The sequence below is a fragment of the Oncorhynchus mykiss genome, chromosome 7 (genome assembly GCF_057628025.1).
Source record: "Oncorhynchus mykiss isolate SJ-2025 chromosome 7, ASM5762802v1, whole genome shotgun sequence".
Classification (NCBI taxonomy): Eukaryota; Metazoa; Chordata; class Actinopteri; order Salmoniformes; family Salmonidae; genus Oncorhynchus; species Oncorhynchus mykiss.
The window spans coordinates 68,674,429-68,688,656 of record NC_143028.1 but is presented as its reverse complement, the minus strand read 5'-3'; the positions used below and the strand labels follow the sequence as shown (position 1 = coordinate 68,688,656).

The 14,228-nt window shown below is 39.7% G+C and overlaps 1 protein-coding gene across 2 annotated transcripts in view; it reads left to right on the top strand.

Moving 5' to 3' along the window:
* The window catches only part of LOC110528476 (plexin-A1), a 417,662-nt gene that overhangs the window by 290,344 nt on the left and 113,090 nt on the right, over window positions 1-14,228 (top strand). For both annotated transcript variants that reach the window (XM_021610568.3, XM_036984053.2), the window contains exon 10: window positions 1,326-1,526. In XM_021610568.3, the coding sequence (XP_021466243.2) occupies window positions 1,326-1,526 (201 nt within the window). The remainder of the gene's footprint in view (window positions 1-1,325; window positions 1,527-14,228) is intronic.

Here is a 14,228-nt window from a genome sequence, read left to right as displayed (position 1 = left end):
GACAACATCCGGTAGAATTGCAGACCGCCAAATTCAAATGAAATGACTATAAATATTTAACTTTCATGAAATCACAAGTGAAATACATAAAAATAAAGCTTAAGTTGTTGTTAATCCAGCCGTCGTATCAGATTTCAAAAAGGCTTTATGGCGAAAGCAAACCATGTGATTATCTGAGGACAGCGCTCAGCACACAAAACATTACAAACAGTAACCAGCCAAGTACATTAGTCACGAAAGTCAGAAATAGCAATAAAATGAATCACTTACCTTTGATGATCTTCGTATGGTTGCACTCACAAGACTCCCAGTTGTTCGATAAAGTCCCTCTTTATATCCAAAAACCTCAATTTTGTTAACTGGTTTTGTTCAAGAAATCCAATGGCTCAAATGCAGTCACAAGAGGCAGACAAAAATTCCAAATTGTGTCCTTAAAGTTCGTAGAAACACGTCAAACGATGTTTATAATCAATCCTCAGGTTGTTTTTAGCCTGAATAATTGATCATATTTCAACCGGACAATAGCGTCATCAATATTAAAGAAAAACAAGAAAGGCGCGCTCTCGGGACTGCGCACCAAACAGGTTGGGGATTTTCCACTGGCCTCTCATTGAAACTGCTCATGAAACTCCCTCATTTTTCAGAATAAAGGCCTGAAACAATGTCTAAAGACTGTTCACAGCTAGTGGAAGCCATGGGGAACAGAATCTGGGTCCTATCCCTTTAAATGGTGAATGGAAAAACACCCATTTCAAAGTAATAGCACTTCCTGGATGGATTTTCCTCCATTTTCTGCCTGCCATTTCAGTTCTGTTATACTCACAGACATTATTTTAACAGTTTTGGAAACTTTAGAGTGTTTTCTATCCAAATCTACCAATTATATGGCTTCTGGGCCTGAGTAGCAGGCAGTTTACTTTGGGCATGCTTTTCATCCAAAATTCCAAATGCTGCCCCCTAACCCAAAAAAGTTAAACTGCAGTTCAATCTCTTTGTTCTGTCTTTGGGGATGAAACATTATGATGTTATCACAGAGCTTTGTAGGCTTTCCTTTCTTTTTTAAGCAAGTCTTTTGAGTATCATGTCAAGTCATAAGCCGATGTTATACTGTCACAAAGACTACTTGACATTGTCTGTGAACAACCAAGTTACCCAAACCTCTCTCTCTCCCTTCATCTATCCGGTCCTTCATCTCACCCTCCATCAAGACAGCGGATCACATAAAAGCATTAAAACGACATAACAATATATGAAAAAACATATTGTTCTCTTAATCTCTTTATTTGTCTGATTATTCTCTCCATACCTATCTATCCCCCCTTCAGGACTGTCCCCAGATCCTGCCCTCTACCCAGATTTACATCCCTGTGGGTGTGACCAAGCCAATCACCCTGGCCGCCTGCAACCTGCCCCAGCCCCAGTCTGGCCAGAAGAACTACGAGTGTGTGTTCCACGTGCAGGGAGAGGAGCATAGCGTCACCGCACTGCGCTTCAACAGTACCAGCATCCAGTGTCAGAAGACCTCGGTGAGTTAACGCTCTCTCATGATTTTGTTCCGGCCCAGCACAAACACAACACATTCAAAAAAGCAAAGACTAGCCAAATAGATCGAGTTCCAGAAGACCTTGGGGAGTTAACACTCTGATACACTTATGACTGGTGCAGGTTTTTGTTCCAGTCCATCACTAACACACCTGATGTAATAAACCAAATGCTTGCTGATTGGTTTCATTACCAGTGCTCATGGTGAGAAGGAATTTGGTCAGTGTTTCTATTTTCCCAGCAGTAACACACCTGATTAGTCTTTTGACCAGTGGTCATGTCTAGGGAGTTTGGCCAGAGTTTAGTTTGTAGGCATGCGGAGAATAAGCGTGAGCACAAGTAGAGGGCCTGCTGAAGGGTGTGTTGGAAGGATATTTGGATTGTTTGGTGTGCACATGCATGGGACCATCTGTCAGTTAGAGGATTAGAGTTACAAATGAGGAAGTGTGTGTGTGTGTGTGTCTGTGTGTGTGTGTGTGATAAGTGGTGCTGTGATTCACTGAGGCTGAAAATGTGGAGAGGAAGCCTGTCATCTCTGAAGCTGTCTGTCTGTCTGTCTGTCTCTGTGTGTCTGTCTGTCTGTCTCTGTGTGTCTGTCTGTCTGTCTGTCTCTGTGTGTCTGTCTGTCTGTCTGTCTCTGTGTGTCTGTCTCTGTGTGTCTGTCTCTGTGTGTCTGTCTCTGTGTGTCTGTCTCTGTGTGTCTGTCTCTGTGTGTCTGTCTCTGTGTGTCTGTCTCTGTGTGTCTGTCTCTGTGTGTCTGTCTCTGTGTGTCTGTCTCTGTGTGTCTGTCTCTGTGTGTCTGTCTCTGTGTGTCTGTCTCTGTGTGTCTGTCTCTGTGTCTGTGTCTGTGTGTCTCTCAATTTAAGAGTCTTTATTGTCATGGGAAACACATGTTTACATTGCCAAAACAAGTGAAATAGATAATAAACAATAGTGCAATAAATTATACCGAAAAAGCAGTAAACATTACACTCACAAAAGTTCTAAAAGAATAAAGACATTTCAAGTTTCATATTATGTGCAAATAAAGTACAAAAGGGGAAATAAATAAGTATAAATATGGGTTGCTTTTACAATGTTGTATGTTCTTCATTGGTTGCACTTTTTCTTGTGGCAATAGGTCACAAATCTTGTTGCTGTAATGGCACACTGTGGTAGATATGAGAGATATGGGAGTTTATCAAAATTGTTTTTTTTCCCAAAATTATTTCTGGGTCTGTGTAATCTGAGGGAAATATGTGTCTCTAACATGATCATACATTTGGCAGGAGGTTAGGACGTGCAGCTCAGTTTCCACTTCATTTTGTGGGCAGTGTGCACATAGCCTGTCTTCTCTTGAGAGCCAGGTCCAAAAGGCTATGCTCAGTCTGTACATAGTCGAAGATTTCCTTAATTTTGGGTCAGTCACAGTGGCCAGATTTTCTGGCACTGTGTACTCTCTATTTAGGGTCAAATAGCATTCTAGCTTGCTCAGTTTTTTTGTAAATTATTTCTAATGTGTCAAGTAATTATCGTTTTGTTTTCTCATGGTTTGGTTGGGTCTAATTGTGTTTCTATCTCTGTGGGGTCTGTTTGTGTTTGTGAACAGAGCCCCATGACCATCTTGCTTGGGGGGCTCTTCTCCAGCTTAATTTCTCTGTAGGTGATGGTTTTGTTATGGAACGTTTGGGAATCGCTTCCTTTTAGATAGTTGTAGAATTTAACATCTATTTTCTGGATTTTGATAATTAGCGGGTATTGGCCTAATTCTGCTCTGCATGTGTTATTTGGTATTTTACGTTGTACACAGAGGATGTTTTTTGAGAATTCTGCATGCAGAGTCACAATTTGGTGATTTTACCATTTTGTGAATGCTGAGCAGACCCCAGACCTGGTTGATGAGCAGACCCCAGATCTCCGCAACCATAAAGGCCAATGGGTTTTATAACTGATTCAAGTATTTTTAGCCAGATCCTAATTGGTATGTTGAATTTTATAAATGTAATAAATGGATTTAATAAAGTTTTTTATTTATTTAACTAGACAAGTCAGTTAAACCTCTTTGGCGCAGGCGTGCCGCTAGCGACCCACCTCGACATCATCCGTTGAAATTGCAGAGATCCAAATTCAAATGACAGAAATAGTAATAATAAACATTAATGAAAAAACAAGTGTTATACATCGGTTAAAAGATTAACTTCTTGTTAATCCAGACGCTTTGTCAGATTTCAAAAAGGCTTTACGGCTAAAGCATAACATGCGCTCAAATTTTTTTTATTTTTTTCCAACCAAGCAGATGAGTCACGAAAGTAAGAAATCGCAATAAAATTAATCACTTACCTTTGAAGATCTTCATCTGATTGCAATCAAAAGGGTCCCAGTTACACAATAAATGGTAGTTTTGTTTGATAAAGTCCCTATTTATATCCCAAAAACTCATTTTTGTTGGCGCGTTTTGTTCAGTAATCCACTGGCTCAAAGGCGGTCAAAACATGCAGATGTAATAGTACCGGTAAAGTTTGTTGAAACATGTCAAACGATGTTTATAACTAATCCTCGGTGTCAATTATAGAAATAATCAATAATATTTCAACCAGACAATAGAAAGGAAAAAGAACGAAGGGCGCGCACTCGGTCACGCGCGCAAACCAGTAATGCATGCTTCCCCAGTCCCCTAACCAAAAAGTACATTTTTTTCATTGTTTTTCAGAAAACAAACCTTGAAACCATGCCTAAAGACTGTTGACATCTAGTGGAAGCCATAGGAACTGCAATCTGGGCCCTAACCAATTACATAGTAAATAGGCATTCAATGGAAAACCACTCGCATCAAACAAATCCCACTTCCTGGATGGATTTTCCTTGAGTTTATCAGTTATGTTATACTCACATACATTATCTTAACAGCTTCAGAAACGTCAGGGTGTTTTCTAGCCAATTCTACCAAGTACATGCATATCCTAGCTTCTGGGCCTGAGTAACAGGCAGTTTACTTTGGGCACGTTATTCATCCGAATTTCCGAATACTAAAAAGTTAGGCACATATTCTTATTTACAATGATGGCCCAGGAACAGTGGGTTAACTGCCTTGTTCAGGGGCAGAACAACAGATGTTCACCTTGTCAGCTCGGGGATTCGATCTAGCAACCTTTCGGTTACTGGCCCAACGCTCTAACCACTAGGCTACCTGCCTTCACTAATCACTTTAAATAATGCCACTTTAATGTCTACGTATCCTACATTACTCATCTCATATGTATATACTGTATTCTATACCATCTACTGCATCTAGCCTATGCCGCACGGCCATCGCTCATCCATATATTTATATGTACATAGTCTTATTCATCCCTTTACATTTGTGTGTATAAGGTAGTCATTGTGAATTTGTTAGATTACTTGTTAGATATTACTGCACTGTCGGAACTAGAAGCACAAGCATTTCGCTTCACTCGCATTAACATCTGCTAACTATTTGACCAATAAAATTTGATTTGATTTCATGTTGCAGATGAAAAGCACGACAAAGACCCGGAACACCTTCAAAGAATCTAACTTATTAGTTTCGAACAACTACAAATGCATGTCAATACACGCTACAGCTACACGATAGAGACACAGTATGCTAAACACGTGTACACATAGCATGTAACATGTCCAACAGGACCGCAAGCTTTGCCAAGTTGCCCATATGATTAGCATTTAGCAATGCTTGTGTATTTGACAGGTAGTGTAGCTCCTCCTAGCGTAGCATTAGCACTCAAATGCTAGGCTGTTTCAATCAACAGCTACTCATTAGCGCCCACGTACAGCAGCAATCCACAGTGTTTCTGAAGGGAGTCTAGTTAGGCAGTGACAGTGCTGTCTCTCCAAGGAGGGCTCTTCATTGACTGATTGTTTACTGTAGCAGCCAGCGCTAATCAGCAGCAGCTGACTCAGGAAAGGCTAAAGCAGTATTTCTCCATGTGAGGGCTGAAGAGAAGATGTGCTAGTAGGCTAATCAGCAGTTAGCTGTTAGAACATTGTTTTGACTGTTAACTGGTGTTGGCATGATAGTGTGCCTATAGACTTAACCTATGAGTTTAGCCCATAGACTTCAAATCAAATATAATTGTATTGCTGTAAGTCGCTTGGGGTATGTCTCTATCAGTTTTGCACATCGAGAGACTGAAATTCTTTCCCATTCCTCCTTGCAAAATAGCTCGAGCTCAGTGAGGTTGGATGGAGAGCATTTGTGAACAGCAGTTTTCAGTTCTTTCCACAGATTCTCGATTGGATTCAGGTCTGGACTTTGACTTGGCCATTCTAACACCTGGATATGTTTATTTTTGAACCATTCCATTGTAGATTTTGCTTTATGTGTTGGATCATTGTCTTGTTGGAAGACAAATCTCCGTCCCAGTCTCAGGTCTTTTGCAGACTCCATCAGGTTTTCTTCCAGAATGGTCCTGTATTTGGCTCCATCCATCTTCCCATCAATTTTAACCATCTTCCCTGTCCCTGCTGAAGAAAAGCAGGCCCAAACCATGATGCTGCCACCACCATGTTTGACAGTGGGGATGGTGTGTTCAGGGTGATGAGCTGTGTTGCTTTTACACCAAACATAACGTTTTGCATTGTGGCCAAAAAGTTCAAAGTTCAAAAGTTTCATCTGACCAGAGCACCTTCTTCCACATGTTTGGTGTGTCTCCCAGGTCGCTTGTGGCAAACTTTAAACGACACTTTTTATGGATATCTTTAAGAAATGGCTTTCTTCTTGCCACTCTTCCATAAAGGCCAGATTTGTGCAATATACAACTGATTGTTGTCCTATGGACAGAGTCTCCCACCTCAGCTGTAGATCTCTGCAGTTCATCCAGAGTGATCATGGGCCTCTTGGCTGCATCTCTGATCAGTCTTCTCCTTGTATGAGCTGAAAGTTTAGAGGGACGGCCAGGTCTTGGTAGATTTGCAGTGGTCTGATACTCCTTCCATTTCAATATTATCGCTTGCACAGTGCTCCTTGGGATGTTTAAAGCTTGGGAAATCTTTTTGTATCCAAATCCGGCTTTAAACTTCTTCACAACAGTATATCGGACCTGCCTGGTGTGTTCCTTGTTCTTCATGATGCTCTCTGCCCTTTTAACGGACCTCTGAGACTATCACAGTGCAGGTGCATTTATACGGAGACTTGGTTACACACAGGGGGATTGTATTTATCATCATTAGTCATTTAGGTCAACATTGGATCATTCAGAGATCCTCACTGAACTGCTGGAGAGAGTTTGCTGCACTGAAAGTAAAGGGGCTGAATAATTTTGCACGCCCAATTTTTCAGTTTTTGATTTGTTAAAAAAGTTTAAAATATCCAATAAATGTCGTTCCACTTCATGATTGTGTCCCACTTGTTGTTGATTCTTCACAAAAAAAATACAGTTCTATATCTTTATGTTTGAAGCCTGAAATGTGGCAAAAGGTCGCAAAGTTCAAGGGGGCCGAATACTTTCGCAAGGCACTGTACATGTAGGTAGAGTTATTAAAGTGACTATGCATAGATAATAGCAGAGAGTAGGAGCAGTGTAGGGGGGGGGGGCGTAATGGGCCGTACACACTACCCTCTGTAGTGCCTTGCGGTTGGAGGCCATGCAGTTGCCAAACCAGGCAGTGATGCAACCCGTCAGGATCCTCTCGATGGTGCAGCTGTAAAACCTTGTGAGGATCTGAGGACCCATGCCAAATCTTTTCAGTCTCCTGAGAGTGAATAGGTTTTGTTGTGCCCTCTTCACGACTGTCTTGGTGTGCTTGACCATGTTAGTTTGTTGGTGATGTGAACGCCAAGGAACTTGAAGCTCTCAACCTGCTCCACTACAGCCCAGTCGATGAGAATGGGGACATGCTCTGTCCTTTTTTTCATGTAGTCCACAATTATCTCCTTTTTCTTGGTCACGTTGAGGGAGAAGTTGTTATCCTGGAACCACACGATCAGGTCTCTTTCCTCCTCTCTATAGGCTGTCTCATTTTTGTCGGTTGTCAGGCCTACCACTGTTGTGTCATCAGCAATCTTAATGATGGTGTTGGAGTCATGCCTGGTTGTGCAGTCATGAGTGAACAGGTAGTACAGGAGGGGACTGAGAACGCACCCCTGAGGGGCCCCAGTGTTGAGGATCAGAGTGGCTGATGTGTTGTTACCTGCCCTTACAGCCTGGGGGCGCCCGTCAGAAAGTCCAGGATCCAGTTGCCCATAGACTTAACCTAGGAGTTTAGCCAATATTGTTAACCTATGATTTTAGCCCATAGAATTAACCTAATAGGAGTTTAGCCCATAGAGTTAACCTAATAGGAGTTTAGCCCATAGAGTTAACCTAATATGTGTTTAGCCAATAGAGTTAACCGAATAGAAGTTTAGCCCATAGAGTTAACCGAATAGGAGTTTAGCCCATAGAGTTAACCGAATAGGAGTTTAGGCCATGTATCTAGTCTACTACTGTTCTGTTTCTGTATCAAGTCTACTACTGCTCTGTTTCTGTATCTAGTCTACTACTGTTCTGTTTCTGTATCTAGTCTACTACTGTTCTGTTTCTGTATCTAGTCTACTACTGTTCTGTATCTAGTCTACTACTGTTCTGTATCTAGTTTACTGTTCTGTTTCTGTATCTAATCTACTACTGTTCTGTTTCTGTATCTAGTCTACTACTTATCTGTATCTAGTCTACTACTGTTCTGTTTCTATATCTAGTCTACTACTGTTCTGTATCTAGTCTACTACTGTTCTGTATCTAGTCTACTACTGTTCTGTATCTAGTCTACTACTGTTCTGTATCTAGTCTACTACTGTTCTGTATCTAGTCTACTACTGTTCTGTTTCTGTATCTAGTCTACTACTGTTCTGTATCTAGTCTACTACTGTTCTGTATCTAGTCTACTACTGTTCTGTATCTAGTCTACTACTGTTCTGTTTCTGTATCTAGTCTACTACTGTTCTGTATCTGTATCTAGTCTACTACTGTATCTGTATCTAGTCTACTACTGTTCTGTTTCTGTATCTAGTCTACTACTGTTCTGTTTCTGTATCTAGTCTACTACTGTTCTGTATCTAGTCTACTACTGTTCTGTATCTAGTCTACTACTGTTCTGTATCTGTATCTAGTCTACTACTGTTCTGTATCAAGTCTACTACTGTTCTGTTTCTGTATCTAGTCTACTACTGTTCTGTATCTGTATCTAGTCTATTACTGTTTCTGTATCTAGTCTACTACTGTTCTGTATCTAGTCTACTACTGTTCTGTATCTAGTCTACTACTGTTCTGTATCTAGTCTACTACTGTTCTGTATCTGTATCTAGTCTACTACTGTTCTGTTTCTGTATCTAATCTACTACTGTTCTGTTTCTGTATCTAGTCTACTACTGTTCTGTTTCTGTATCTAGTCTACTACTGTTCTGTTTCTGTATCTAGTCTACTACTGTTCTGTTTCTGTATCTAGTCTACTACTGTTCTGTTTCTGTATCTAGTCTACTACTGTTCTGTTTCTGTATCTAGTCTACTACTGTTCTGTATCTAGTCTACTACTGTTCTGTTTCTATATCTAGTCTACTACTGTTCTGTATCTGTATCTAGTCTACTACTGTTCTGTATCAAGTCTACTACTGTTCTGTTTCTGTATCTAGTCTACTACTGTTCTGTATCTGTATCTAGTCTATTACTGTTTCTGTATCTAGTCTACTACTGTTCTGTTTCTGTATCTAGTCTACTACTGTTCTGTTTCTGTATCTAGTCTACTACTGTTCTGTTTCTGTATCTAGTCTACTACTGTTCTGTATCTAGTCTACTACTGTTCTGTATCTAGTCTACTACTGTTCTGTATCTGTATCTAGTCTACTACTGTTCTGTTTCTATATCTAGTCTACTACTGTTCTGTATCTGTATCTAGTCTACTACTGTTCTGTTTCTGTATCTAGTCTACTACTGTTCTGTATCTAGTCTACTACTGTTCTGTATCTAGTCTACTACTGTTCTGTATCTGTATCTAGTCTACTACTGTTCTGTATCTGTATCTAGTCTACTACTGTTCTGTATCTAGTCTACTACTGTTCTGTTTCTGTATCTAGTCTACTACTGTTCTGTATCTGTATCTAGTCTATTACTGTATCTGTATCTAGTCTACTACTGTTCTGTTTCTGTATCTAGTCTACTACTGTTCTGTTTCTGTATCTAGTCTACTACTGTTCTGTATCTAGTCTACTACTGTTCTGTATCTAGTCTACTACTGTTCTGTATCTAGTCTACTACTGTTCTGTATCTGTATCTAGTCTACTACTGTTCTGTTTCTATATCTAGTCTACTACTGTTCTGTATCTGTATCTAGTCTACTACTGTTCTGTTTCCGTATCTAGTCTACTACTGTATCTGTATCTAGTCTACTACTGTTCTGTTTCTAGTCTACCCCGCTTCTGTATCTAGTTTACTACTATCTAGTCTACTACTGTTCTGTTTCTGTATCTAATCTACTACTGTTCTGTTTCTGTATCTAGTCTACTACTGTTCTGTTTCTGTATCTAGTCTACTACTGTTCTGTTTCTGTATCTAGTCTACTACTGTTCTGTTTCTGTATCTAATCTACTACTGTTCTGTTTCTGTATCTAGTCTACTACTGTTCTGTTTCTGTATCTAGTCTACTACTGTTCTGTTTCTGTATCTAGTCTACTACTGTTCTGTTTCTGTATCTAGTCTACTACTGTTCTGTTTCTGTATCTAGTCTACTACTGTTCTGTTTCTGTATCTAGTCTACTACTGTTCTGTATCTAGTCTACTACTGTTCTGTATCTAGTCTACTACTGTTCTGTTTCTATATCTAGTCTACTACTGTTCTGTATCTGTATCTAGTCTACTACTGTTCTGTATCAAGTCTACTACTCTTCTGTTTCTGTATCTAGTCTACTACTGTTCTGTATCTGTATCTAGTCTATTACTGTATATGTATCTAGTCTACTACTGTTCTGTTTCTGTATCTAGTCTACTACTGTTCTGTTTCTGTATCTAGTCTACTACTGTTCTGTATCTAGTCTACTACTGTTCTGTATCTGTATCTAGTCTACTACTGTTCTGTTTCTATATCTAGTCTACTACTGTTCTGTATCTGTATCTAGTCTACTACTGTTCTGTTTCTGTATCTAGTCTACTACTGTTCTGTATCTAGTCTACTACTGTTCTGTATCTAGTCTACTACTGTTCTGTATCTGTATCTAGTCTACTACTGTTCTGTATCTAGTCTACTACTGTTCTGTTTCTGTATCTAGTCTACTACTGTTCTGTATCTGTATCTAGTCTATTACTGTATCTGTATCTAGTCTACTACTGTTCTGTTTCTGTATCTAGTCTACTACTGTTCTGTATCTAGTCTACTACTGTTCTGTATCTAGTCTACTACTGTTCTGTATCTAGTCTACTACTGTTCTGTATCTGTATCTAGTCTACTACTGTTCTGTTTCTATATCTAGTCTACTACTGTTCTGTATCTGTATCTAGTCTACTACTGTTCTGTTTCTGTATCTAGTCTACTACTGTATCTGTATCTAGTCTACTACTGTTCTGTTTCTAGTCTACCCCGCTTCTGTATCTAGTTTACTACTATTTAGTCTACTACTGTTCTGTTTCTAGTCTACTACTGTTCTGTTTCTAGTCTACTACTGTTCTGTTTCTAGTCTACTACTGTTCTGTTTCTAGTCTACTACTCTTCTGTATCTAGTTTACTACTGTTCTGTTTCTAGTCTACTACTGTTCTGTTTCTAGTCTACTACTGTTCTGTTTCTGTATCTAATCTACTACTGTTCTGTTTCTGTATCTAGTCTACTACTGTTCTGTTTCTAGTCTACCCCGCTTCTGTATCTAGTTTACTACTATCTAGTCTACTACTGTTCTGTTTCTAGTCTACTACTGTTCTGTTTCTAGTCTACTACTGTTCTGTTTCTAGTCTACTACTGTTCTGTTTCTAGTCTACTACTATCTAGTTTACTACTGTTCTGCTTCTGTATCTAGTCTACTGTTCTGGTTTCTGTCTATTTTCCCTCTTCTTCTTTTTCCTTTCCTATCTGCTTCTTCATTCTGTTTCTGTCAGAGCAAAAGGAGGGGCAAGTGGCGCTCTCTCCCTCTTTGACTCACTCTCCATGGTTCTGATTTATGTGTGTGTGTGTGTTTGTTGACTTACACCACATGTATTGAAACACCAATTCCATCCTCTTCTTTCAGGTTGCTTCAACAGTCTATGACTGTCATACAGTATACACTTTTAGTTTTTGTTGTCCTAGTCCTCCTTGCTAAAATGTTTGCTCACTAGCCTAACTTCCTTACATTGGCAACAATGAGCCAGCTAGTTAACTTTTGCCTACTTACTGCTTCTGCCTACTTCTGCCTACTTACTACACAATGCATGAATGTATGGTTGGATCAGAATCGCCACTTTAACCTCTCTAGGGTATGTGGGACGCTAGCGTCCCGTCTGGCCAACATCCAGTGAGGTTGCAGAGCGCCAAATTCAATTACAGAAATGCTCATTATAAAAATTCAGAAAACAAAACATAATTTTACATAGGTTTAAAGATGAGCTTCTTGTTAAACCAACACCAGGATCATATTTATAAAATGTTTTTCGGCAAAAGCATACCTAGCCCAGAACATACCTAGCCCAGAACATAGCTCATTTGACAAATTATTACAAACAGTAACCAGCCAAGCAGAAGCGTTACAAAACTCAGAAATAGAGATACAATTAATCCCTTACCTTTGATCTTCATGTGGTGGCAATCAGAAGACATTAATTTACTCAATAAATGTTCCTTTTGTTTGATGAAGTCTCTTTATATCCAAAAACCTCCGTTTTGTTAGCACGTTTTCTTCAGTAATCCACAGGCTCAAACTCAGTTAAAACAATCAGACAAAAAAATCCAAATTGTATCCGTAAAGTTCATAGAAACATGTCAAAGGATGTTTATATTTAGTCCTCAGGTTGTATTTTAGCCTAAATGATCTATCATATTTCAACCGGATAATAACGTCGTCAATATAGAAGGTAAACAAGAAATGCACATGCGCCTGAAAAAACTCTGCAACACGTTAGCGTCCACTCGTTCAGACTGGTCTTACTCCCTCATTTATAAGAATACAAGCCCGAACGATTTCTAAAGACTGTTGACATCTAGTGTAAGGTATAGGCACTGTAAATGGAGTCCTAAGTCAATGGATACTGTAATTGCATTGAATAGAAAACTACAAAACCAAAAAAAAAACTACTTCCTGGATGGATTTTTCTCAGGTTTTCGCCTGCTAAATCTCTGTTATACTCACAGACACTATTATTACTATTACAGACACTATTACAGACACTATTATAACAGTTTTGGAAACGTGAGAGTGTTTTCTATCCAAATCTACCAGTTATATGCATATCATATCTTCTGGGCCCAGGTAGCAGGCCGTTTAATTTGGGCATGCTTGTCATCCAAAATTCCAAATGCAGCCCCCTACCCTAGAGAGGTTAACCATTGGCCAGTACGGAGAACTAAGTAAAACCCGAAGTCCAATCCCTAGCTCCATCCATGGATAATTTAGGAAATGGCTAATTGTAGCAAGCTAGCCTCCGGAGGACAACCACACAAGGAGATGCAACAATTCAAGTTGTTTCTGTCAATTACATTTTGCTTTTGATTTGGTGTGATTGGTGTTAATCCAAATCCAAACTGGCTTCCCTTGACACTTTCTTTGGTGCGCCAGGACCATTTACATATGAGTACACCTAGTATACCTCAAGTATACCTTGATTTGATTTGAAAGCTGATTGGCTTTTGTTTTATACTTTTTTTTTTATCAAGGGAGGCAAAATGTTCCGTGGCTTTCCTTGCATTCAAAGCTACAGGCGGCAACAATGTCATACTCTTTCTGACCAGCCAGCATCAGATAGATACGCTACACATACTGAGACAGACGGTCGCTGATTCGCTCGCTCGGAAGTCAGAAGTGTACATACACCTTAACCAAATACATTTAAACTCAGTTTTTCACCATTCCTGACGTTTAATCCTAGTAAAAATTCCCTGTCTTAGGTCAGTTAGGATCACCACTTTATTTAAAAAATGTGAAGCCAGAATAATAGTAGAGAGAATTAATTATTTCAGCTTTTGTTTCTTTCATCACATTCCCAGTGGGTCAGAAGTTTACATACACTCAATTAGTATTTGGTAGCATTGCCTTTAAATTGTTTAACTTCTGTCAAACCTTTTGGGTAGCCTACCACAAGCTTCCCACAATAAGTTGGGTGAATTTTGCCCCATTCCTCCTGACAGAGCTGGTGTAACTGAGTCAGATTTGTAGGCCTCCTTGCTTGCACATGCTCTTTCAATTCTGCCCACAAATGTTCTATAGGATTGAGGTCAGGGCTTTGTGATGGCCACTGCAATACCTTGACTTTGTTGTCCTTATAAGCCATTTTGCCACAACTTTGGAGGTATGCTTGGGGTCATTGTCCATTTGGAAGACATTTGCAACCAAGCTTTAACTTCCCGACTGATGCCTTGAGATGTTGCTTCAATATATCCACATAATTTTCCAACCTCATGATGCCATCTATTTTGTGGAGCGCACCAGTCCCATCTGCAGCAAAACAACCCCACAACATGATGCTACCACCCCCGTGCTTCATGGTTGGGATGGTGTTCTTCAGCTTGCAATCCTCCCCCT